Source organism: Chelonia mydas, chromosome 12 (genome assembly GCF_015237465.2).
Source record: "Chelonia mydas isolate rCheMyd1 chromosome 12, rCheMyd1.pri.v2, whole genome shotgun sequence".
Classification (NCBI taxonomy): Eukaryota; Metazoa; Chordata; order Testudines; family Cheloniidae; genus Chelonia; species Chelonia mydas.
Window position 1 is genome coordinate 9,082,987 of NC_051252.2, and position 25,811 is coordinate 9,108,797.

Below are 25,811 nucleotides of genomic sequence, written 5' to 3' on the forward strand. Positions count from 1 at the left end.
AGTTTACTGTTGTCCTTGGAAAATTTGGGTGGAAAGGGCTCAACAGTCTAGTATATACATGTTGTTATGCAAGGGTGCAATTACTGGTGGATTATTGAGCATATAACTTAATATTAAAAATTACATGTCTGAGTTGAAGGCATGCAAATCATTTGTCTCTTTTGAAAATCTTGGCCTGCATTAACAGTTGTGTTTATTCTTACTCTTTGAGACTGCTAATTATATTAATGAAAGTGTCAATGGTATGTGTGATGCAAGTACCATTAAAATAAAAAGTGTGGATTTAAGGAAATTGTTGTAGTCAGACCAGTGCAGTACATGTGTAAGTAATTTATTTCTTTATTTTTCTGGCTTCAGTACATTGCTTTAAATAATGTGTCTATTTTTTTTGTCTTTGCAGGTATGGGAACTGACAGCTAACAACGTGATCATGGTTTCTGCTATTGGCAATGATGGCCCTTTATATGGGTAAGTTTCTTTAAAAGCGTTCGATTAAAAATTTCCTGAAGTATCTGAGGTATAATCCCCTACCTCCTCTTGGGGGGGAAAAAAAATCACAGATTATTCTGTCTTTTGAGAATGAGTCAGCTTGTTTTTTCCACTGTAGATTTTTTTTTTTTAACCTGAGGAGCACATTCTTGAATTAGATGAGCTGCAGCTGTTTAATTCAGCAGTTTTGATAGTATGTAAACGCATAAAAGAAGTCAGTGAGTCCTTCAAACTGACGTTTGCCTGTCAATATCAACAAACTTTTGCGCATGCAAATCTCAAGCTTCAGGGAGTGCAAAAATCTCTAAAAAATATATTGATTACTTTTTGGCTCCTCATGTAATAATACTGAAATAAATATCGCTCCTTTTCTTGGTATATGTTTTGATATTTTAAGGGATTTCTTGAATAGTTGCTGTAAATGAAGTTGTCAGAAATAATTCACCCCAGGGTGTCAGCTGTCAAAGCTGCAAACCCTAGACAGACAAAGAGAACCTGGTGGTGGTGTGCCCGTTATTTTTATTGTCTCCCTCCCACCCCCCTCCCTCTGCTCACTCATTTTAGCACTCTCAATAACCCTGCTGACCAGATGGATGTGATTGGAGTAGGAGGAATTGACTTTGAAGATAATATAGCTCGTTTCTCATCGAGGGGAATGACCACCTGGGTAAGCTCAAATATAAAATATGCATGGCTTCAAAACATCTAACATGAACTTTCCAATTCTAACAGAGATGCCCTCTCTGCCATGTTAGCTTTTTAAAATCTCGGTAGGTCCAGTCACCTGGGATTAAATTAGTTAATGTGGATGAAAAGGTAAAATGTGCAAAGTATTAAACTGTAATAGGTACATGAGAATTGACAGAATGCAGTCTCTAAACGCTGGCTTCAATTAAGCCTTTTTAAGTTCCTTTTTAGGTGATAAAAGTAAATCCTTAAAATAGCCATTTCATCCTCAGAACAGAACTTTATTTTAATGGGCTTTTAGGTTTTCAGTGCTACATGGAAGTGAGCCAGAGGGACCCTTTTACGCCTTTTGTTAGGGTGCATCCTTTCTTTGCCCTCAAATCACCCAGATTTGTTAGCCACTGTGCAGGATGCTGTGGTTACTGCTTCATTCCACCTCATTCCCTTTGTGGGATCCTAGCTCCACTGTTGGCACTATCATACTATTGTATGTATCGTTAGGCAGTCTGTTTACTTAAGGAGCACATATGGGCTTAGTGCTTGTCTCTAGAAGCTGTGCAAACCCTTTGCTACCGTTATTATCGGATATTAAAAAAACTTTTTAACCTAAATCTCCCTTGCTGCAGATGAAGCCCATTATTTCCTGTTTTACCTTCAGTGGACATGGAGAACAATTGATCACACTGCTCTTTATAACAACCCTTAACATATTTGAAGATTATCAGGTCCCCCCTTATTCTTTTCTCAAGACTAAACATGTCCAGGTTTTTTAACCTTTCCTCATAGGTCAGGTTTTCTAAACTTTTTATCATTTTTGTTGCTTTCCTCTGGAATCTCTCCAATTTGTCCATCTCTTTCCTAAAGAGCGGCACCCAGAGTCCAGGACAATACTAACTGAGGCCTCACCATTACCTGGTAGCTAAGTTCCCTGTAAGCTGCACATCCACGCAGCAGCCTTCTAAGCACCACGCAGGCGCTCAGGGAACCTGCCTAGGGACCTGTAGTTGCCGAGGGAGGGGTGCCCCGGCCCCAACCTAGCCCGGCTCCCAACCTGCCGGGGCAGCCCAGACAGGCACGGACCTGGACTGGGTGGCTCTCCCCCAGCCCGGACCTGCCATGGCACCCCTCCCCAGGCCTGACCTGCCGGGGGTGGGGTGCCTATCCTGAAGCCCCACCCCTGGAGCTGCTGCTGTGGGGAGATGCACCTCTTCCCCCCAGCACAGGTGCTGCTGCGGGGAGAGAGAGCTGGGGGGAGTCCTCTCTCCCTGCCATAGCCCCGGAGCACCCTCCTGCACCCCAAGCCTCTCATCCCCGGCCCCACCCTAGAGCCCGCACCCCCAGCCGGAGCCCTCACACCCCTGCACCCCAACCCTCTGTTCCAGCTCTGAGCCCCCTCCCACACTCCAAACCCTTCGGCCCCACCCCCACCGCATGAATTTTGTTATGTGCACCAATATGTCACCTCCATATTGGTGCACATAACAAAATTCATTCCGTACATGGGTGGGAAAAATTATAGGTAACACTGTCTGGTAGAGTGGAATAATTATCTCCTTTGTCTTACATGTGACTGATTAAGACTTATGATTTTAAGCTGCCTGAAGAAATATTAAAATTTTCTGAATATATGTTTTTTCTACTTAAAAAAAAAAAAGTGAAAAGTGTATAGGAACTGTTAATCTAAAACATATACAGAATAGTTTTAATAACATAGGATTTATGTTACGGAATCAGACCTGGGGTCTATCTGGTCCAGTATCCTGTCTCTGACATAGGCCAGCACCAGTAAATGATATGTTGATATAAACATAAACCATTTTTTTAATTAATTTATAGGAACTGCCAGGAGGTTATGGTAGAGTGAAGCCTGACATTGTTACTTACGGCTCTGGAGTGAGAGGTTCTGGTATGAAGGGTGGATGCCGCTCCCTCTCTGGGACAAGTGTTGCCTCTCCTGTAGTGGCAGGTGCTGTCACTTTGCTAGTAAGGTAATAATTAAATGAAGAACATATATCTCAAATGCATTTGATTAACAAGATCTGTAAATTGACTTTTAAAAAGCCTACCAATTAAAAATATTTGTTTCTGCACTTACGAAAACTAACTCTCTGAAGAACAACAGACACAGTTTTTCCGTTTGAGACCTTAACTACTCAGTAAAAGATTTAAGGGTGGCAATTTTGCAACAGAAAAGCTTCAAAAACAGACTCCAACGAGAAACTGTTGAGTTTGAATTAATATGCAAACTAGATACCACTAACTTGGATTTGAATAGAGACTGGGAGTGGCTGGGTCATTACACATATTGAATCTATTTCCTTAAGTTATGTATCCTCACACCTTCTTGTCAAACTGTCTAAATGGGCCATCTTGATTATCACTACAAAAGTTTTTTTCTCCTGCTGATAATAGCTCATCTTAACTAATTAGCCTCTCACAGTTTGTATGGTAACTTCCAGCTTGTGTGTGTGTGTGTGTATATATATATATATATATATATATATATATATATATATATATATAAAATATAATCTTACTATATGTTCCATTCTATGCATCTGATGAAGTGGGCTGTAGCCCACGAAAGCTTATGCTCTAATAAATTTGTTAGTCTCTAAGGTGCCACAAGTACTCCTGTTCTTTTTATAATGAAAGTGCAACTTACAAATGTAGATTTTTTTTTTCTTACATAACTGCACTCAAAACCAAAACAATGTCCACTCAATCCTACTTCTTGTTCAGCCAATCGTTAAGACAAACAAGTTTGTTTACATTTATGGGAGATGAATCTGTCTGCTTCTTATTTACAATGTCATCTGAAAGTGAGAACAGGCATTCGCATGGCACTTTTGTAGCTGGCATTGCAAGGTATTTACATGCCAGATATGCTAAACATTCATATGCCCCTTCATGCTTTGGCCACCATTCCAGAGGACATGCTTCCATGCTGATGACACTCATTAGAAAAATAAGGCATTAAATGAATTTGTGACTGAATTCCTTGGGGGAGAATTGTATGTCTCCTGCTCTGTTTTACCTGCAGTCTGCCTTATATTTCATGTTCTGGCAGTCTTGGATGATGACCCAGCACATGTTGTTCGTTCTAAGAACACTTTCACTGCAGATTTGACAAAACGCAAAGAAGTTACCAATGTGAAATTCTAAAGATACAGCACTTGACTCAAGGTTTAAGAATCTGAAGTGCCTTCCAAAATCTGAGAGGGACGAGGTGTGGAACATGATTTCAGAAGTCTTAAAAGAGCAACACTCTGATGTGGAAACTACAGATCCCAAACCACTGAAAAAGAAAATCAATCATCTGCTGGTGGCATCTGACTCAGATGATGAAAATGAACATGCGTCGGTTTGCACTACTTTGGATCATTATCGAGCAGAACCCGTCATCAGGATGGACACTTCCTCTGGAATAGTGTTTGAAGCATGAAGGGACATACGAATCTTTAGTGCATCTGGCACGTAAATATCTTGCATCGCCAGGTACAACAGTGCTATGTGAACACCTGTTCTCACATTCAGGTGACATTGTAAATAAGAAGTGGGCAACATTATCTCCTGCAAATGTGAACACACTTGTTTGTCTGAGCGATTGGCTGAACAAGAAGTAAGACCGAGTAGACTTGTAGGCTCTAAAGTTTTACATTGTTTTATTTTTGAATGCAGTTATTTTTGTACATAATTCTACATTTGTAAGTTCAATTTTCGTGATAGAGATTACACTATAGTACTTGAATTAGGCGAATTGAAAAATAATATTTCTTTTGTTTTTTTTACAGTGCAAATATTTGAGCACTGTACATTTTATATTCTGTGTTGTAATTGAAATCAGTATATTTGAAAATGCAGAAAACATCCAAAAATATATAAATAAATGGTATTCTATTATTGTTTAACAGTGCATCTTAAGCATTTCCATTGAAAAGTCACTTAAGTGATAGTCTCCAGTTTTTAACCATAGGTTATGCATGTAATAGATTAACGTCAGTTACATTTTGCTTAAATTGAATGGATTAGAATAAGTTTAGGGCTTGTCTACACTTGAAACACTACAGCAGCACAGCTATAGACGCTCACTACTGTGACAGGAGGGGTTCTCCTGTTGTCATAGTAAATTCACTTCCTGAGAAGTGGCTGCTAGGTTAACAGAAGAATTCTTCTGTCGACCTAGTGCTGTCTACGTTGGGAGTTAGGTTGGCTGAGCTACTTTGCTCAGCGGTGTGAATTTTTCACATTCCTGAGCGATGGAGCTGAGCTGACTTAACTTTTGAGTGTAGACCTGGCCTTAGTCTCATTTCTCATTCCATGCCTAGCCCGAGATAAGAACAGGGCCTCCTAAATGTAATCTAATAAACATTTGTCATCTTTAGCACAGTTCAGAAGCGTGAAATGGTGAATCCAGCTAGCATGAAGCAGGCCCTGATTGCATCAGCACGTAGGGTTCCTGGCGTTAACATGTTTGAGCAAGGACATGGCAAACTGGATCTTCTTAGAGCCTACCAGATCCTTAATAGCTATAAGCCACAGGCCAGGTGAGTGTTAATTTTTCGTTAATTAAATCTCTTCATGTTAATGTTATTCATGTTGTTCTGAGCATTTCTTTTAAAAGAAAGTCACACGTCTTGCTCAGCTGAGCAGCTTGCATGCTCACATGGTGAAGAGAATTCGCATATAGGTTACAGCAGGGGCGGCAACCTTTCAGAAGTCTTCATTTATTCACTCTGATGGAAGGTTTCACGTGCCAGTAATACATTTTAACCTTTTTAGAAGGTCTCTTTCTATAAATCTATAATATATAACTAAACTATTGTTGTATGTAAAGTAAATAAGGTGTTTAAAATGTTTAAGAAGCTTCATTTAAAATTAAATTAAAATGCAGATCTTACCAGTTTAGTGTGATCCTTGCCCTTGCTTTTCCTTGCTGAGTTTTGCAATGTCTGGCACGTATTGGGATACTTTAAGCTGCACACAGGCTTCTGAGTGATCAGTTGTTAACCAGCTCCGAGAGGGACAGAGGACAGATTTCATGTGTGAAAATACCTGTTCACATAGGTATGTGGATCCAAAAGCTGAAAGCATTGCAAACGCAATTTTCTTCAAACAGTTAAATTTCACTGGCAGGGACGTCCAGCAGGTCAGAATAGAGGCCCCTGATCTCTTTCGGTAGAATCAAGTGCACTCCACAGATCTCCAAACTTTGATGCCCACAATTCTGAGCTTTTTAACTGAATGAGCTGCATTTCGAAATCTTCAACACCCATCCACTGTCTGCACCCCTCACTGCCCCGGGTGGGGCCAGCTGTAGAGCTAGCCGGGACCCCAGGCCAGCAGCAGAGCCCCCCAGACTGGTGGCCAGGACTCGGGGCCGGCAGCGGGTTAAGCAGGGCCGGCGGCCAGAACCCCAGGCCAGCAGCGGAGCCCCCGGGAACGGTGGCCAGTACCCGGGCAGTGTGAGTGCCACCTAAAATCAGCTTGTGTGCTGTCTTTGGCATGCATGCCATAGGTTGCTTACCCCTGGGTTACGTAATTCAAATGGAAGAGTTTAATGAAAAGCCTCTTGTCAGAAGCCATCATTAGGCCCTGCTTTGAGCAGGGGGTTGAACTAGATGACCTCCTGAGGTCCCTTCCAACCCTGATATTCTGTGGTTCTGTGTTTCTTAAAATTAGAGAAGAATAGGGGCCTGAATCTGTCACCTCTTTATTATGAAAGCTTGTACATTTTCTTTCCTTCCTTAGTTTAATCCCCTGGGTATGTAGTGGAAAATTTAACACTTAAATAGAGAAATAATCCAATTTCAGTTATCCAACATCAGATTATTTTTATTGTGCTAAATTGTGTCCTGTTAGTTTTTCTTTTCTTTTCTTTTCTTTTCTTTTTTATTCTAAAAATTAAATAACTTTATTTCGCATAGAAATGTAGAGTTGGAAAGGACCTCAAAGATCATCAAGTGCATCCCCCCATGCTGTGGCAGGATTAAGTATCACCAGACCATCTGTGCCATAAAACTTTCTCATGTTATATTCTAAATTTAATCATGGTTTTTAAGTCTCAGACTCATTGGAAAAAAAGATCAGAGCTGTGAGAGGGACTATAGCTTGCTAATTTTACCTCTGACTTTTTAACATGATTGTGTTTTATGTGTTTTTTTCATTTCCTGTTTTTTTTATTTTTTTCAGTTTGAGTCCAAGCTACATTGACTTGACGGAATGCCCCTACATGTGGCCCTATTGCTCCCAACCTATTTATTATGGAGGAATGCCAACTATTGTTAATATTACCATCCTTAATGGTATGGGTGTCACTGGGAGAATTGTAGACAAGGTAAGACAGCAGTAGCTATGACTTGGAACAATAGTGTTTCCCATTGAAGAGCTGCTTTTTCTGACTGGAGAGAGGGTAATACTTTATCATGCCAAATAAAAAAGTAAGCACAAACCTGGTAGACCTAGAGCTGTGTGAATAATGGATTTTTTGAATTGTTAGCAATTCTGAAAAATCAAAACCTGTTTCATTTTGGGTCGAACTTAAAACAAAAAAATTTTCAGCAATTCCAAAAAGTCAGAAAATGTTGAGCTGGGTTAAAACATTTAGTTTCAACCCAACTCAAAAGATTTTGTTTCAGTTTGGGGAATTTTGACAAAAGCAAAGGAGGACAGGAGTTGTAACATGTCTAGAGGATGGGATGGCTCCCTTATCAGTTTTAGCCCAGTGCTTAAGGCTCTTGCCTGGGATGCGGGAGTCCTGGGTTCAGTCCCCCATCTGCTTGCTGTGGAGAAACTATTTGAACTTGAGTCTCCCACATTGCAGGAGAGCACCCTAACCACTGGGCTCAACCTCTCCTACTGAAGCTGTTCCACTTTTTATGCGGTATTAGTCATTGGATCAGGGACTTGAACTTGGGTTTCCCATGTCCTAAGTGAGTGACCTAATTACCAGGTGATAATCAACCTTAACTCTGTTTCCCACAAATATTCCTTCATCAACATTTTAAAATAATTACCAACACGTTCTGTTTTCTACTCTGCAGCCAGACTGGCAGCCCTATTTACCACAGAATGGAGATAACATTGAAGTGGCTTTCTCCTATTCCCCGGTATTATGGCCTTGGTCAGGATATCTAGCAATTTCCATTTCTGTAGCAAAGAAAGCTGCGTCTTGGGAAGGCATTGCTCAAGGTCATGTCATGATCACAGTATTGTCCCCCGCAGAAAATGAAGTAAGTTTACCTCATTTCAGTGTTTTATCATGTAGTGATAAATGAATATCCCTCTAAGTGGTTGGTTTAGGTTTATAATCTTGGGTGCAGTTGAATTTGGGGACAAGGTTTAGTAGTCTGAGCAAGAAATCTAACAGTTGAAGGATCTAACTAGGAAATTAATGCACTCAAACAAAGAAGCAAACAAAAACCCATTCACGTGGCCAACTCCGTAGAGAGATGAGGCTAATATAAATTGTAAGTAAACTGGCGGTATATAGGAAATCTTCACCGGTTGATAATGAATTAGAATTATTTTTCTCTCCATAAAAAGAACTCATTGTTTTGGAGAACCTTCTAAAGTCTCAAATGTTTAAAGCACCTGTAGCACCGAAGCTTTTTTTTTAAATATTTTAAATTCTGAGCATAAATGTAAACCACTGAATATACAAAGGATTTTTTATAATGGGGTTACAATACTTGTGTGATTCATGGGGTTAGACTTTCATCTCTGAACATTGGTTGCTGGCACTGGAAACTTGTTCCTGGATTTAGTGGGTAAACTTGGCAAATAAAAATAAAAAATCATTCTTCAGTATTTCTGGACCTTTATAATCCTAAATGAAATTGTAAATACTATTTTAGGAAAAGTATTTCATTATTTTTGTTTTCCGTTTTTTCTTCCAGTCTAAAAGTGGTGCAGAGCAGACTTCTACTGTGAAGCTCCCAATAAAAGTAAAGATTATTCCTACCCCTCCTCGTAGCAAGCGAGTCCTTTGGGATCAGTATCACAATCTTCGTTATCCACCAGGATACTTCCCCAGAGATAATTTGAGGATGAAGAATGATCCTTTAGATTGGTGTGTCTCTTCGGTTTTATCTGAGAAATTGTAACTAATTTCTTGAGTTTGTTTCTTGACTGTATGTTAATGACATGCATTACAGTACAACCTCGCTATAACACCCTTCGTAATAGCAAACCTTGGGCTATAGCGAACCTGGCCCTTGGATCCCATCTCCAGCTTCGCCTGCTGCAGCAGGGGGCTGACAATTCCTCTGGCTTCAGGGCTGCGGGGGAGTGGGGGCACACAGTTCCTCCGGCTGCCGGAGGAGCTGTTTGCCATGATCCCGGGGCCAGAGGAGCTCTCAGTTGTGCTGCGGGGCTCAAAGTGTCAGCCACCCCTTCTCCCCCACGCACAAAGCAAGGTTCTTTCCCTATAACGAACCACTGGCTATAACAACCAAATGGCTTGGATCCCCAGGGGTTCGTTATAGCGATGGTGTATTGTACCTTTATTGTCTAGGGAACATAATCCCACTTCCAGCATATAACATGGGGAATTTTATTTTCTAATAATTTCATGGAAAACAATATAGCTTCTAGATGGAGTTCCCGAGCTTTATCTGTGGTTTATTAACAACTTATTTAAATTATTTCCTGGATTTCTGAAGAAAAGTTTGACATCTCTAAAGAGTGAAATGTATTTGAAAACTAAGGCTTCATCTTAAAGTGTTTTGCTCTTATTTAAAAAACAAAACACCTTTACAGATTCAGCTAGATTCATTCATAAAACTCAAACTGAAGGTTCATTTTTAAAAATAACTTAATAGTTTAGTTTACAGATTGACTATGGCATTTTCTCAGCTCCGCTATTCACTTCGTGAAAGGGAACTGGTATACATGTTATTGTCTGTGTTGGCACACGTCAAAGCAACCTGAGAGATCCCAGACTACGGCCTCTGCTTTTTCAGAAATGTCTCCATATTGGTCCCTCACTCCTAAAGAAGTTGATGTTAGTGCCAAAAAGGGAACCTACTCCAGAGTCTGACTTGGGCGGAGACAAGGACTGTGGGCACTGTGTAGGAGGGAGCACACAGTGAGAAAGCAATGGGAACCAAGCAGGTTACAGGTGCTGGGTGTCTTCTTCTGAATAGCTGCCTGGGGAACTGGGATACTCGTCTCCCTAGAATGGCTCTTGGCAAATGGCAAGGAGCTGTTTCCACTGGTTTCAGCAGTTCTCCAAAGTCAGTCCCACTTACTTGCTTCATCTCAGCTGGTTTTAATATGGGGTTAATTTTTCTATTTGAAATGTGTAATAAACAAATACTAATGTATTTCATAAGAGGCCTCAACTCAGCCTTTAGTGTTGTTTGTGTAATTCATTGCACTCTATTATCTGCGCTTACAGATGATACAGTTTGCACAGAATTGTGCATAGAGTTGATTATGCATGGAAAATTAGAACCATTATTTGAAAATGTATCTTTTAGAAAATAAAATAAAAATTGACCTATAACAAGATAATGTAATTTAGGTTTGTGCATGTGATGTTTACATTTCTTGACCACTGTTTTTGTTTACTTCTATTTGTATTAGGAATGGTGACCACATCCATACAAACTTCAGGGATATGTACCAGCATCTAAGAAGCATGGGATATTTTGTTGAAGTTCTTGGTTCACCATTTACATGTTTTGACGCTAGTCAGTATGGTAAGCAGTCATGCATTGTTTATGTTCTGTTAATTTCTTTTAGAAGCTTTCTTATCTTTGTAAGGGATTGAAAAGATCTGAAAAAATACTAGAGAGTACATGCTAATAGAAAAATAACTGCATATATTATAAATGTGTCTTTAATTTTACAAAGGAAGTTTCTCTGTAGTATTCCATTTTCGACAGTACAATTAGTCAATTCCCCTTTCGTTGTATCCAAAAATATTTAATGGGCTGAGAAGGAGGAAAACTCATAATTCAATCTGCCATAATGTTCTGATTTCCCTAGCCCCTATATCGCATTGTATATTGAATCATAGAAATGTATTCTCACTACAGTGTCTGAGACTGTTGCTTTGGTGATGAATCTTGGTCTTACATTGTTCATGGGTTTAATTAATATTATGGCAGGCTGCCAAAATCTTCCTGAGGAAGGGAAGTGAAAGGGCCATGTTCAACAGTTTACATTTCATGGGACAAAGAGATGGTACCTCGGTAGCTTTCGGGCATCCCCCCCCCCCGCCAATATCAAAGGACTGCTGCAAATAAGGGAAGTGTGAGAACGTAAAGCAAAGGTCACAAGAATCCTTTGTAATGGGCAGTGTTAGGCAACCTTAATATAGGGTTTGCTATAATGATAAGTAGAGCCACCTTGCATGCTGTCTTCATTTAGTTGCTAGAGAATAGGAAGCCATTAAGACAAATGCCAGCATAGCTCAGATAAATGCCTATTGAAAGGGACCCCTATCATGAATGGGTCTCTGGTGACATAGTCACATGGATGCTGCCAAACAAGGTTCTCTTGCATGACAGCGAACTTTGTTTCAGCCTCATACATTTAAATACTCTAAATATTAAATTCCTTAAATTGGGTTAATAATGGAAATCTTTATATGAGTTAAACTGTAACAGCATTCACTGAAAAATCAAATTACCTGTTGGGCTTACAGAAATTAGACTAGAACTGTTTTTTTGCATAAATGTAATAAACTATAAATGTTATCCTGTCACATATAGATAAATATACAAAACTACCTTCAGTCAAAAGTGGAAATGAATTTGATGTTCATTCTACTCAACTGTCCAATATATATTGAATAGCATTTTCTGTATAAGGACTTCATTTGCAGAAGGGGTAGGAGGCGATGGGATTCTCTTCTGTGTTCTTGGTGATGCTGCAGTTTGTAAACACTTCCAGTTGAAATGCTTTTGTCTTATTACCATTTTATATACAACAAAGCAAATAGGAGGGGAAAAACAATTCCAATAGACAGCTTTGAAAGAAGAGCTCTCGCAATATTAGGAGAAAGAAATAATAACGTTAATGTACCTCTTATTAGGAAATGTTTTATTACAGAGAGAGTGAAGAATTAAGGTGCCTCGATAACTAGTAGCAAATGAACATGTCAGTTGTTTATTCCAGGGTATACAAGTATATTTTTCCAATTACTTTCCCTATGGAGCAAATAAGTCACCTTCTTATTTTGTTTGGTTATTTATAATAACGTTGTGACATACTCAGGGGCATATCTAAATGAAATAACTAAGACCATTTTTTAATCTTCTGCATCAAAAAGGCAGCAAGAAGTCTCAATATTTTTTTTAATCTGGCTATTACGCCTTCACAGCAGCTAGAGTAATAAATGATAGTATTTGAACAGAAGGAAAACATGGAGGTAGATCACTAAGCTTATAGTCTTCTGTATTAAAGCAAGCAATTACCATTCAAATCTTTACTGTGTCTTTGGCTAGGATTCATTCTTCATTCTTGTATTATCAAGCATAAAAATTAAACTTGTCATCAAAGTAAGAAGCATTACATATTAAAGGATATCCAGTCCGTCTCATGTAAAGACTTAATCAGTGGTTTGTGTATTTACATTAGAGATGTTACAGAATTCCTCTTCTTCCCCTACATATGCACAGCTTCAAAACAAACGCTGATCGTGTAATATTCACTGCTGAGTTGTTTTCATGTTGGTATTTTCTTACACATATTGTTGAAGCCTTCCTGTTTTAATGGCTGTATGTTCCTGCTTATGCTGGCAAGTCACTGATTTTGTTTGAGAGATTTTAACGTCTTGTCAAAGGGAAAATCCTGGCTAAAACATAACTATAGAGTCACTATCAGTGCATCCTTTATTCCTTACTATAACTTCCTCTGTAGCATGACACATTAAAGGAGTTGGTGGTCTTAATCCAGTACCTACATCCTAGAAACCATTATTAAAATTGACACTTATTATTGGCATTCTTGAAAGAAACTAGGGATTGAAAGGAAATGAGACTGACACCCTTAAAGGGGGCTCCTTCAGGTCAGTTTGGAGCATATTTTTAGGAAGGCATGGGGACACTGCACAGATGCTACCTTCTGCATGAGTTCTGTAGATAGAGGTAACATTACATTGGTTAGATCTTCAGAGATTATGAATTCTGTTTGCTCTGTTTATGTAGGGACCTTACTGATGGTGGACAGTGAGGAAGAATATTTTCCTGAAGAAATCACCAAGCTAAGGAGGGATGTTGATAATGGACTCTCGCTAATAGTGTTCAGTGATTGGTACAACACTTCAGTGATGAGAAAAGTCAAGTTCTACGATGAAAACACAAGGTATCAGTTTGTGGGGGGAGGGCCTGTGGGAACCACAACTTAACATAATTGCTCTTTCTAAGGAGGTCATCATAAAAAAAATAAACTTGTCAATTGTCTTAGGTAATGAAGTAACATTATTTTAGTATTTGCAGTCTTTCCCACAATATGTATAAGGAAGGGAATACTGCAGATGCTACATTCACTTTGTCTTTATCAAATGGCAAATGGGCATGTTTTTAACAGCAATTGCTGTAAATAAATATATATATATAATATTAAGGCAACATATGTCACAAATATAGAGACTAGAAAAAGCAATGACTACTTAAAAAAAAAAAGTTCTCAGTTGTCAGTTTTTGGGAGGAGAATGGGAAGGAGAGCGTAATTATGAATGGTATCAGTTAGCTAAGTGACCCAGTATTCAAATATCTGAAATAATTCCTATATATTTTATAAAGGGGAAATACGTTAACATCACTAATAATGGAAAATTTAATATTTGTGGGGTTAAAAATAACTAAAGATTAGAAAACTCATCAGTCAGCTTTGTGTTATTTTTAACCTAGAAATTATCCAACCAACTGTTAACAAACAATATTTTCTGTTACTGGAGACATCAGAAGTTCCTTATTCTCTCGGACAGCTTTTAAATGATTTGGGCCATTGGCTTTTTTCCTTCGTTGCCAAACCAAGTAGACGTGTCAAAATGTTTTATTTCAAGGTGTTTTTTGTCCTGTTCTGCTAAAGCACACTTTGTTTCACTGTAAAGCTGGACCACATTGAGAATTTCACATTTGTAATGTTAATTAACTTAGGCTGGGATTTTCAAAGGAGCCTAAGGGAGTGAGGTGCCTATATCCCATAGAAATGCAATGGGATCTGGGCACATAATGCACTTCAGACCTCTTTGACAATCACAGTCTTAGTGTTCAAACTGTCACCACCAAATAAACATTAACATTTATGTCCTTGAATGTACTGATAGCTTTGGTGCATTCTGAATATCATCCAGGGAGATATTGGACTTCTGTCATGAAACAAAATTTTGGATCTCCTATACTAATAACCTGTGTCATGATCTAATTTTTGTAGGCAGTGGTGGATGCCAGATACTGGAGGTGCTAATATTCCAGCTCTCAATGATCTTCTCTCTGTGTGGAACATGGCCTTTAGTGATGGGCTGTACGAAGGGGATTTTACCATGGCAAACCATGAAAGTAAGTCATGGAATACAGTACTTTACTACTCCAAGAATAGTATTTTCTTTGGGGAAATAGTTATACTTATGGGACATGTGACTTTCAGAGATATTGCAACTCTAACACCCCTATGAAATTATATAAAAAAAATCTAGTAGAAGATTTTAGTTTAATATCTGTATAATAAACTCTATGGTCTTCTTTTTGTATTTGCATTCCAGATGTAGTTCTTAGTGTTTTATTTATTTTCTAATTTGAAATTATAATTACTTACTAATTAGAAATATACAGATATCAAGGTTCAGGTTTGTCCTATTTTAACTTAATATTTTAAATTGAATTTTGAAGTTTTCTCTTAAAAAAAAAAAAAATTCACGTTTGGAGTCACTCCTCAAAACATTCCACTTTTGACACATGTATATAATTTTTGGATGTTCTTTAGCACATCTTGTCCTCTTGACCTTTGAATTCTCTACCCATAATTGATTGATTTAAATATGTCTACCCATATCGATTGATATTTTTCACTGTTTGAGGTTTTAGCTATTATGGTGGATGGTCTTGTGGTGAAAGACACTGCACGGGGGCTCAAGAAATCTGGAATCATTTTATGGCTCTGCCACAGACTTTCTGGTTGACCTTGAACAAGTCACTTAATCTCCCTTTGCCTTAGTTTCCAATCTTCTACTTGTGTGTTGTTTCCTTTTTTTTACACCCTTTGTCTATTCTGTTTATTTAGACTGTGAGCTCTTCAGATCAGGGACTGCCTCTAATTTTGTTTGTACAATCCCTGATTGTTGGTGGGGGCCATTGGAATACAAATAATAATTATCCTTCATAGTGATAATAATGGCTTGTAAAAGATAAAATAATTAAGCTTCTCTTTTGGGTTTGAAAAAGATTATAACATGGTAACTTCTAAAATGAAAGTATACTTGAGTGAAATATATGAAATTAAATATTTGAAAGCTTTTCTTGGAAATTCTTTAGTAGTTAATTGAAAAAAAAACCCTTCTGCAGATTATATGGTGATTTTAATCAGAATATGAGAACTCATATAAGCATGTATGATGCATTTCTTTTCTTTATTGACCTTCACAGTTAACTGAATAATGGGGTGGGGGGAAAGAGCATTCATTGTTAGTCTGTGCATTGTAACTTCATATGTCTGTTTTTTCAGTGAACTATGCATCAGGATGCAGTATTGCTAAGTTTCCAGACGATGGCATTGTAATTTCACATACTTTTAAGGACCAAGGTATACAGCTGCATTTCCTTATTTTTATTTTTTTTTTTATTAATGGTATTTCTAGGTCGGTATACAGGTAAACATTTATAATTGAGTGCAAAAGTTACCAAAAATGTACAGAGTAATTCAGTAGATAAGTTGTTTCTTTTGGTATAGCGTTCTTACACACAGCTTAGAACACAGGTACAGGCATGCTTTTGATACAAGACAGTTATATGCAACTATATACACAAATATTTATTGTAATACTGCTCTCTCTGTATATCTATTTATACACTTACAGATGCAGAAGAAATTGTGTGTGCATCTGGGTGCTTAGGTATTTATTAGTGTCCTTTCTGCATGTGGTTTTGTGCAGTTTTACTTCAGACTGTTGCTTGTACATTTCAGTTAAAGTGATAGCTGAAGTCTAAATGTCTTTAAACTCAGACTTGGTCCTATCGAATTTGACTGTATCTTCTATTTTTTTTAATATTATCTTTAGCTATATCTCAGTTGTAGGATTTTCTTTTCCAAGCCATAAGTTGGTGATGCATTTGTTATACAGCTATAGCTAATGTTTTGAACAAGTATCACATTTTGTTGTTAGCAGTTATCTTTGAGAACTCATGGAGGACAAGTGAGGTCCCAGAGAACTGAAGAAAGGCAAACAGTACCTCTCTTTAAAAGCAAGAATAAAGAGGAGCTAGGGGATTATAGACCAGTCAGCTTAACTTTAATACTTGGAAAGATACTGGAACAAACTATTAAGCAATCAATTTGTAAACACCTAGACGATAATAGGCTTATAAGAAATAGCCAGCATGGATTTGTCAAGAATAAATCCTGCCAGATCAACCTAATTTCCTTCTTCGATGGAGTTTTGGCCTAGTGGATGGGGGAAGCCGTGGACGTGATATATCTTGATTTTAGTAAGACTTTTGACCCAGTCCCACATGATACTCTCATAAGAAAACTAGAGAAATGTAGTCTGGATGAAGTTACTGTAAGGTGGTGCATAACTGGTTGAAAGACCGTACTCAAAGACTAGTTATCAATGGTTCACTGTCAAACTGGGAGGGCATATCTAGTGGTGTCCTGCCGGAGTTTGTCCTGGGTCTAGTACTAGTCACTATTTTCATTCATGACTTGGATAATGAGGGGAGAGCATGCTTCTAAAATTTGTGGATGACCCCAAGATGGGCAGGGTTGTAAGCACTTTGGATGACAGGATTAGAATTCAAAATGACCTTTACAAATTGGAGAATTGGTCTGAAATCAACAAGATGAAATTAATAAAGACAAGTGCAAAGTACTTCATTTAGGAAGGAAAAATCATATGTACCACTACAAAATGGGGAATAACTGGCTAAGTGGTACTACTGCTGAAAGGGATCTGGGGGCTATAGTGGATCACAAATTGAATACAAGTCAGCAATGTGATGCAGTTGGTATATTTAAAAGTGTGTCATATGTAAGACAGGAGGTAATTACCTTGCTCTACTTGGCACTAGTGAGGCTTCAACTGGAATGCTGTGTTCAGTTCTGGGTGCCGCACTTTAGGAAAGAGGTGGATAAATTAGAGAGTCCAGAGAAGAGCAACAAAAATGAGAAGCGGTTTAGAAAATCTGACCTATTAGGAAAGGCTAAAAAAACTGGGTATGTTTAGTCTTAAGAAAAGAAGACTGAGGATGGGGGTGGGGTGGAGACCCGGTAACTCTTCAAATATGTTAAGAGCTGTTATAAAGAGGACGGTGATCAGTAATTCTCTATGTCCACTGGAGGAAGGACAAGAAGTAATAGGTTTAATCTTCAACAAGGGGGACTTAGGTTAGATATTAGGGAAAAACTTTCCACATATAAAGTAATTAAGCTGTGGAATAGAGTTCAAAGAGAAGCTGTGGAATCCCCATCATTGGAGGTTTTTAAGAACAGTTTGGACAAACACCTGTCAGAGGTGGTCTAGGTTTACTTAATCCTGCCTCAGCACAGAGGGATGGACTTGATGACCTTTGGAGGTCCCTTCCAGCCCTACATTTCTATGATTCTGTGATTCAGCAGAATGTCTTCCAGGATGTAATAAATTCCTTTTTTATTATACTTTATGTCAGAAGTTTCCTGGGAATTTTTATGTGTATATGACTTGAGTGTTTTAATCTGTGGGCAGTCACAGAAGATGTGTGTGTTGTGACTAACATGTCTTTGTCCTCTTCAGATGAAGTTAGGGCTTTGAGTTTATTTTGTTGATGATTACTAGGATGTAAAAGAGGCATATAATAACTTTCCGTTAGAATTCTGCCACAGTGGAGAAAAGCTGAGTTGTGTGGGCATTTTGGAAGATGTTTAGTATTCAGGAACTCTGTGTTGTTGTTTTTTATATTGACATATATTTCAGCATCATTCAGAGATGCATAAAGTTTGGTAATTAGTCTGTTAGGCTTCTTATTTTTCTGAACCCCTTTCAGTTCACCTTCAAAAGAAAGACATTGCTGTATGTTTTTCTGTCTAGTCTGGAGATAATGTGTTAACTGGAGGAATTTGCAATCACTGGGTTTTTGGAGTTTGCTGTTTCAGTTCTTCAAATAATCTCAGATTGGAAGCAGAGAAGCATTTTACCAAAAAGTAATGTTATGCATATTTTATAATACGTTTTGTTTCTTTATGGATCATGAATTTTGTTTTCCTTTTCATTTATCATTAACTAAAATCTGCAAAAGTTTGAATGTATCTCACAGTGTGGAGTTAGTGGCCTTTTGAGTTACGAGTGCCTGATTTTAAACTAAATAGTTTTTGCTTTTTTGATAAATGTATCCATACCACCACCTGTCTCTTTGGTTTTTCTTCCTTCCCATATACAACTAGTTTCAATTTAGGCGCAAATATTCTATTTACAAGCCATCCATTTAAATAGCCATTAATCATTAGGAGACTCTCAATCTTGTAAGTGACAAGCACCTGAATATCCTTATAAAGTTGCTTTTTAGATTTTTATTGCAACTATCTCATAGGACATCATTGAGCCATAGCAGAACTTGACAATGTTTTGTTTGTTTTGTTTTTTAAATAGAAACAGAAAAAAGTGAAAGTAGGTAAGAGTTTAAAACAAGAGAGAAAATAGGGGGAGAGCATGTGAGTTAGGTAAAATTTTCTTTTTGGCATATTTCTCCATTATAAACTTAGTATTTTGTTCATAAATTGAAAGTTTAACAGGAGTTTAAATACACCAGAAGTTTGTAGTGCATAGACATAATGAGATGCACACATTGGAAAACAATTGCCTTTATTCCTCATAACCCCTACTATTAAACACGTATATTAACATTCTTCAGTTAGAAATTCCATTGTGTTGCTCTTTACAAAGAGAGGGAATTCCTTACTTTGAGACTACTGTATTCTTGGTTCTTGCTTGAATGGTGCTTGGCTTCTAATAATATTTAAACATAGCAGCCATGTATGTGGATGTTAAGCAATATGTGTTGTAATGGTCAGTGTTTAAATTAGTAGATATTGCACACCGTTGCAAGAAATTAATTTCATAAAGTCCCTTTAAACTCTTCACAAAAAATTCACTCTTTCTAATGGAAAAAAAACCTTATGTAGAAAACCTTATGTAGAAAACCTTAATTATCTACTATTTTAAAACTTGGGAAATTAGGGGAATTGTAGGTGAAATTTTAGGATTTTTCATTAGGGAACATTAGACAGTGAAACACTTGAGTCTTGATTCTGCAACTGCGCTAAAGTAAAGAAAATAAACTCAGTGGGGGAATTACAAAACCAAGGCCTTTGAGTGTTTTTATTTGTTGCCAAATTTGTCTAGGAAATTTTCTCATGAATGTAATCTCAACTTAAGAGCCAAGAAACTGCATTTCTTGAATGTTTATTATTTATAGCTTGTAAAGTGTGGGGGATTGTGTATCGTGGAGGGGGGGGAATGTTTAAATTGCATATGGCTTTTAGTAAAATTTAAAATTCCTTCTTACTCTGTTCTAGGTCTTGAAGTTTTAAAGCAGGAGACTGCTGTAGTTGAAAATGTCCCCATTTTGGGACTGTACCAAATTCCTTCTGAAGGTGGAGGCAGACTAGTTCTGTATGGAGACTCTAACTGCTTAGATGATAGTCATCGGCAAAAAGGTATATGAACTGTGATATGCAGAATGAATTGCTTTTATATACTGACACCTGCGGAGCTGGCTGGTTTACAGCTCCCATCAGCAAAATTTATACTTGCTATGAAAAAAAATCTGAATGCCACCAATCACAGGACAATTTGATTTCTTCATAGCTGTATTGAGTTTGTTCTATCTAGTATATTTGTAAAATCCAGTTATGGCTAGAAGAATAACTTTGTAAAATGACTTCATGATATCCAGTAGTTCTGATCCTTGTACTTATACAGATTCCTGTCTCTATTCTGAACCTGTTTCTAATAGAACATAGCATTACTTTGATATATCAGGGTGGATTTCCAGGATTAGTGGTTAAAAAACTTTTTTTTTTCTTGTAAATTGAGGGCATGTCTGATTTGGAGTCATTGAGACACAAATATAGTACCCCATGATCCTATTTGTGTAGTGCCATTTGCATAGTATAATTGTCATTTAAAGTGTATTTTTGCATTACTGTTTTTTATCAGTAGGTCTAGCAAAACTTAAGCCTTTATCCTTTTCAGAGCATGGTTCAGTGTAGATTTATAATATAACTGGACTTCCAAGCTGTGCTGCCCTATTTTACTCTGCATCTCACACACAACAGCAATGGTAACTCTGTGAGAAATTAAAGATTGTTCCTTGAAGAACCATAAATTCTTTAAATTGATAGGTAATAGGTTCATAGAATCATAGAAGTTAGAGGTGTAAAAGACTTACATTGGATCACACAGTCTATTTCCCTGCAAACCATGATTGTTCCTTATGGTCCATTATCTGGTGCTTTGTCTAGTCTAGATTTTAAAATTCTGAAGCAGTTGTTTTTCTACCATTTCCCTTGTGAGACTAAGCTACAATCTGGTAGGGCTCAGTATCAAGAGATATTTCTTGATAGCCTAATTTTTCCTTTTATTAATTTTATCCCTTTTAATACAAGTAATACATCAGTGTATAACATTAAAAAATTCATCTCCTGACTAAATTTTCAAACCCAACAAATATTTGTAGATTATCATGTTTTATGTAAAATTGTCACTTAGTGAAGGTCTTTTTCCATCTTTCCTCATAAATCACTTCCTCCAGTTTTTTTCAATACCTTTCTGTTAATATGGTGCCAAGAATTTATCATTAATACCCTGTGGTGACACCAGAGCTTTACAGGTTCACTACAGGTTATTAAAAGCCTTTCCTGCAAGGACAGATATTTTAACAATGATATAAGTAATAGAATGCTGTGCCTTTTGAACACTGATGCTGTTATATTTGGTGTAACTCTGTGTAGCAAGCAGACTGGAAAGCTTTAAATAATTCCATTAAATTGGCTTTTAAGTTATGAATTAAGAGCTTTATCTCCTGCTTAAGACATCATTGACCTTAAGCTGTTAAATTCTTCACATATATGAATACAAATCCTTAAAACGTGGTTGACTGACCTCTTTAAAAATCAAAGGTGAGGGTTTAAGTGATATCTGGATTATGAAGATTAACTTCCATTCCCACCAAACAGCTCTTCAAGCAAAGAAGTTCTGAGGTTATTTTGGTGGGGGGGGAGCTCTGTGTTAAAAATGAATGAGAAGATTCACTTGACCTTATTCTACAAACTAAAATTTCAGAGAGCTTGAGACCTGTGATCATAATTTTAGCAACAGCAAGCTCTACAGCAAGACCAGGACAGTTTTAGCAACATTTGAAACCAGTGCTCATGAGCAGTACTAGAGTGTAAAGAACACTCAGAAAGAAATTTGCTACTGCAGCATTTCCCAGCTTTTCCCATATCACAACCCCCTTTTCCAAACTGGGATCACTGTGGGAGCCGCCTCGCCTATAACTGGGATGCTGGGGTTTAGGCAGGACCCCCATCCTACTTAGCAGTATGGGAAGAGCAGAGTGGTTGGGATCCCTGATAAGTGTTTGGCACACCTCTGTGGGGCATACAACCAGGTTGAGAACCTCTGCCCTTCAGAATCATCTCCCACCAAAAATATACTTTGTCCGTGTAAGAACAGCTGCAGCTGTGACTCTAAATGATGAAAGCAAAGTTTTAAGCTTTGTGCTTCCTACATTTCCACATCAGTAAAACTGATAACTTCCATATACATGCAGATAATGTGCTGTTTTGGGGAGCACCTACCTCACTTGAGGCATCAAAAGCTCTAAGTCTCGCCGAAACCAAAGTTCCCATGCTTGACGCAGTTGCTGAATAACCTACTCTCAGCATTAAAAGCTAAACATTTGTTTAGTTCAGAAAAGAAGAAAATATTTTCCTTTAAAATTGAACAGTTTGTTGTAATTTCGACACTTTAAAACCCACCCCATATGTGAAAACAGGGATATTTTTTCTTAGGTATGCCAAGAGAAACAACCATAATACTTGTACTACTTGTAAATCAAAAAGAAAAGGAGAAACTGACCAGGTTTTAAAGCTTTAGATATCCTATTTAAAACTCAGTCCTAGAAATTTTAACTAACAAATTTCTTCTTTATTTATTTACTTATTTATTTTAAAGTCCAAACTGTATCATAATGTGTGTTATTTTGGGGGGCCGGGGGGGCCATTAAATCCACACAGACTGCTTTTGGCTACTAGATTCTCTTCTTCAGTATACTTCCTACGGGGTGATGCCACCAAGTCTCAGTCATTCTGAAAACAGACAACGACCACCAACTGGAGCAGGATACTCTCTTCCAGAGAGGATGGAAGGTGAGAGTGTTGGTTACTTAGCAGAGCCTGCTAGTATTTAGTACCAGCTTAATCCTGTGGTACTGCAGGAAATAGGAGTGGCTCCCTGAATGTTCCTGTTTTCTTAACACTGCATTTTCAGAGTATGAACATATTTAAAGACTTCAGCAATTATTAAAATCACAATGCAGTAATTTTAAATACACAGTTTTTGTTATCTGTAGCACTGTATGCAAACAGATTTTGGAGTAGTAGCTCTTGCATATATTCCTAATATATACTATTCTTCTAAGTTCAAATACCAATTGATAGATACAGTGTGTATTTAAAGCACTCAGTTTTATCTAATATGCTGACTGTCAAAACCTAGAGATTTTAAAGTTGCCTGGCAACTGATTGTACATTCACAATTCTGTTTTATAAGATACTTTTAAATTATTTATAAGAATGAGGTTTAGCTGTAAGGCATTTTATATAAGAAAGTCCCTTTCTTAATCACAGTGTTGTTTGGTATAATACAGATATTTGAAAATCTTACACCTGAGAAACTATGAGGACATAAAATTTGTGTAACTCTGTCTTTGTCTGTGTAATGGAATTACAGGTAACCATCTTCATCGGTATTCAAAGGTGCTTGAGGCTCACTTGGGAGACCCAAAACCTCGTTCTCTTCCAGCTTGTCCTCACTTGTCCTGGGCAAAACCACAGCCTTTGAATGAAACTGCACCCAGGTTATTACATTTTATTCTTTTAAATGTTTTTAATACGAAATTTTCAGTTTTGAATTTGATCAGAAAGTCACTTTAAATCAAATGGTATTGTCTCTGCTTTCTGAGTGAATGCCTGAAACTTCTCAAATAGGACAATAACAAAAGGTGAATAATAAATAGGAAATAATGGTTACTGCACTCCTGATACACATTTTTGGCTAACTCATCGGTCATACTATAATTTATGAAAGTTTGGGATTTTACAGACATTTCGACAAATAAAATGGTGGTTTCCTGAGTACCCCCAAACTACAATTAATATGATCTTGCAAATAACAGCAATGAAAATTCATGTTTTTTCAGAAAAATATTTCTAAATCACTTTTTGATTAACTCTCCTTTCCAGTGTGTCATCTGTTGGTAGTTTAGAGGTAAACAAACCAATATATCTATTAATGGTCCACTACCATTGTGGGTAACTTTTGGTAGGCTGCTCCAAGAAACAAATTTGTAGATAAGTAGATACCTAACAGACTTCGTATATACAGCATTTGATTTGAATTTTGTAATCTTGTGAACTTTGAAACCAATAAAATTAATTGCACAGTAAGTAATCTGTTCATACAATTTAGTGAATTAATTATTGATTCAGATTATCTTTTTATATAATTTCTTTTTATACATTTTTATGTAATGTTATATAATTAAATGTATAACATTTCTGCAGAATTCTTTGGACTTCTTGGACCAATGTGTAAATGCTTTTATATTTTAATTTCTTCCAGCAACCTTTGGAAACATCAAAAATTATTGTCAATTGATTTGGATAAAGTGGCTTTACCCAGCTTTCGACAGAACCGACCCCAAGTAAGACCATTATCCCCGGGAGAAAGTGGAGCATGGGACATTCCAGGAGGTAAATATCAATCTGTCTGGGGTGCAGAGAGACGCAGAGATTTTACATGATTTCTTAAAAATGTTTAAAGTGCTCAGAAATGTCAGTGACTGCCACAGTATAAAAAGTTTGTGTTGAAAATTAAAACTAACTTTTGTAAGTTTGTGATTTGTTCAGAATAAGCTTGTAGTGAATGTTAACAAAGATGGCTAATTGGAGGCAAAGTAATACTGACAGTTGTTTGTAATGACTTTGTGGCTTTCAGATTGTGTAGGAATTGCTGTTCATGAGTTTTACTACCTTCAGTGTAGGGCTAGAAACAATTCAATATTGACTCTTAAAATTTAACAAGTAGGTGCTATTTTTAAGACTTAACTAGTATTATAATAGATCTTTATGTTACCTACCATTAAAATAAGGTGATCTGAATGCAACTGGATATGCTTGGGGTACTTTTGAAATTGTATGCACTTTAATAGGTTTTGTAAGTATATTCATAACTGTCATTCCGTGCCTTCATGCTATGTTATGTAATGCAATTAATGTTAAGCATTTTCATAATATGCAACTACTAGGAAGAACTCTTCACCCATAGAACTGAAAGAGCAGCAAACATTTGGTATAGCGTAAGCAAAAACATACAGAATCTGATACTGTAAAAATTCACAGTTGTCTAGTTTTCTGTAACATATTATGTTAACTGTACCATGTTCATTGGCATTCACCCTGTCCTGGGCCTCCACTGCAAACTAGTGGTGCCTCTCAAATCAGCAAAGACCCTTTTTACATAAGTAAAAATAGATTATCTTCGACCTTGTTCTGCTGAAGTACCCATTGACCACAATGTACTGAAGTAGAAATCAGACTTTATATGATAAGTGCTCTTTGCAGTGCCTAGATTATTTTGCCTGGTGCTAGCTGCTGGATGTTGATAGTCTACAGGGGAGCCTTTTAAATCATATTTTGGTGTCTGTTTTGTACTCAAAATTTGTGGATAGCAGCTCCCATTAAGATAGAAAGAACCGAGAGCACCGACTTGAAAATTGACTCCAAGATAGTTTGCGTGAATTATGATTTGGGAAAGAGGTGCTGGTGGGGAATTGTAGAGTAGTTAGCAGAGTCTTCAGTTTGAATATTGTGTATTCTCCTTTATGGGATTTGCCTTCACTGTGATATCATATCCCCTGAAAGAGCCCATTTCAAAACAGTTTGCTGTTGGTGGAGTACACACACAGTCTTCAGTTCCAGGGTTCTAGAACTAAGGGTATAAAAAGAAAACAACCCAGCCCAAAATTGTCCTTCTGTTCATCTCTCTACACCAGCTTGAGCTGAGTGCAAAACCAATCCTTTCACTGCATCAGAATTTGTAGTTAATGAATTGTTTCCATTTAAAATCTATATTGGATAGTAAATTCAAGGTTAAGGTGGGTTGTTTTTTTTAAGCTTGCTTTTTCTTTTGATAAGAGGCAAGACATTGC

The 25,811-nt window shown here is 37.3% G+C and overlaps 1 protein-coding gene across 6 annotated transcripts in view; it reads left to right on the forward strand.

The window, feature by feature from the left end:
* Positions 1-25,811, forward strand: part of MBTPS1 (membrane bound transcription factor peptidase, site 1) — a 45,174-nt gene that overhangs the window by 18,228 nt on the left and 1,135 nt on the right. For 3 of the 6 annotated variants that reach the window (XM_037877450.2, XM_037877451.2, XM_043526519.1), the window contains 15 exons: positions 401-468; positions 1,054-1,156; positions 3,013-3,164; positions 5,562-5,723; positions 7,369-7,513; positions 8,220-8,408; positions 9,075-9,277; positions 10,765-10,880; positions 13,335-13,491; positions 14,566-14,690; positions 15,853-15,930; positions 19,894-20,034; positions 22,618-22,749; positions 23,333-23,459; positions 24,224-24,354. In XM_037877450.2, the coding sequence (XP_037733378.1) occupies positions 401-468; positions 1,054-1,156; positions 3,013-3,164; positions 5,562-5,723; positions 7,369-7,513; positions 8,220-8,408; positions 9,075-9,277; positions 10,765-10,880; positions 13,335-13,491; positions 14,566-14,690; positions 15,853-15,930; positions 19,894-20,034; positions 22,618-22,749; positions 23,333-23,459; positions 24,224-24,354 (2,029 nt within the window). The remainder of the gene's footprint in view (positions 1-400; positions 469-1,053; positions 1,157-3,012; positions 3,165-5,561; positions 5,724-7,368; positions 7,514-8,219; positions 8,409-9,074; positions 9,278-10,764; positions 10,881-13,334; positions 13,492-14,565; positions 14,691-15,852; positions 15,931-19,893; positions 20,035-22,617; positions 22,750-23,332; positions 23,460-24,223; positions 24,355-25,811) is intronic. The other 3 variants (XM_007053975.4, XM_043526520.1, XM_043526521.1) reach the window with 1 other exon arrangement.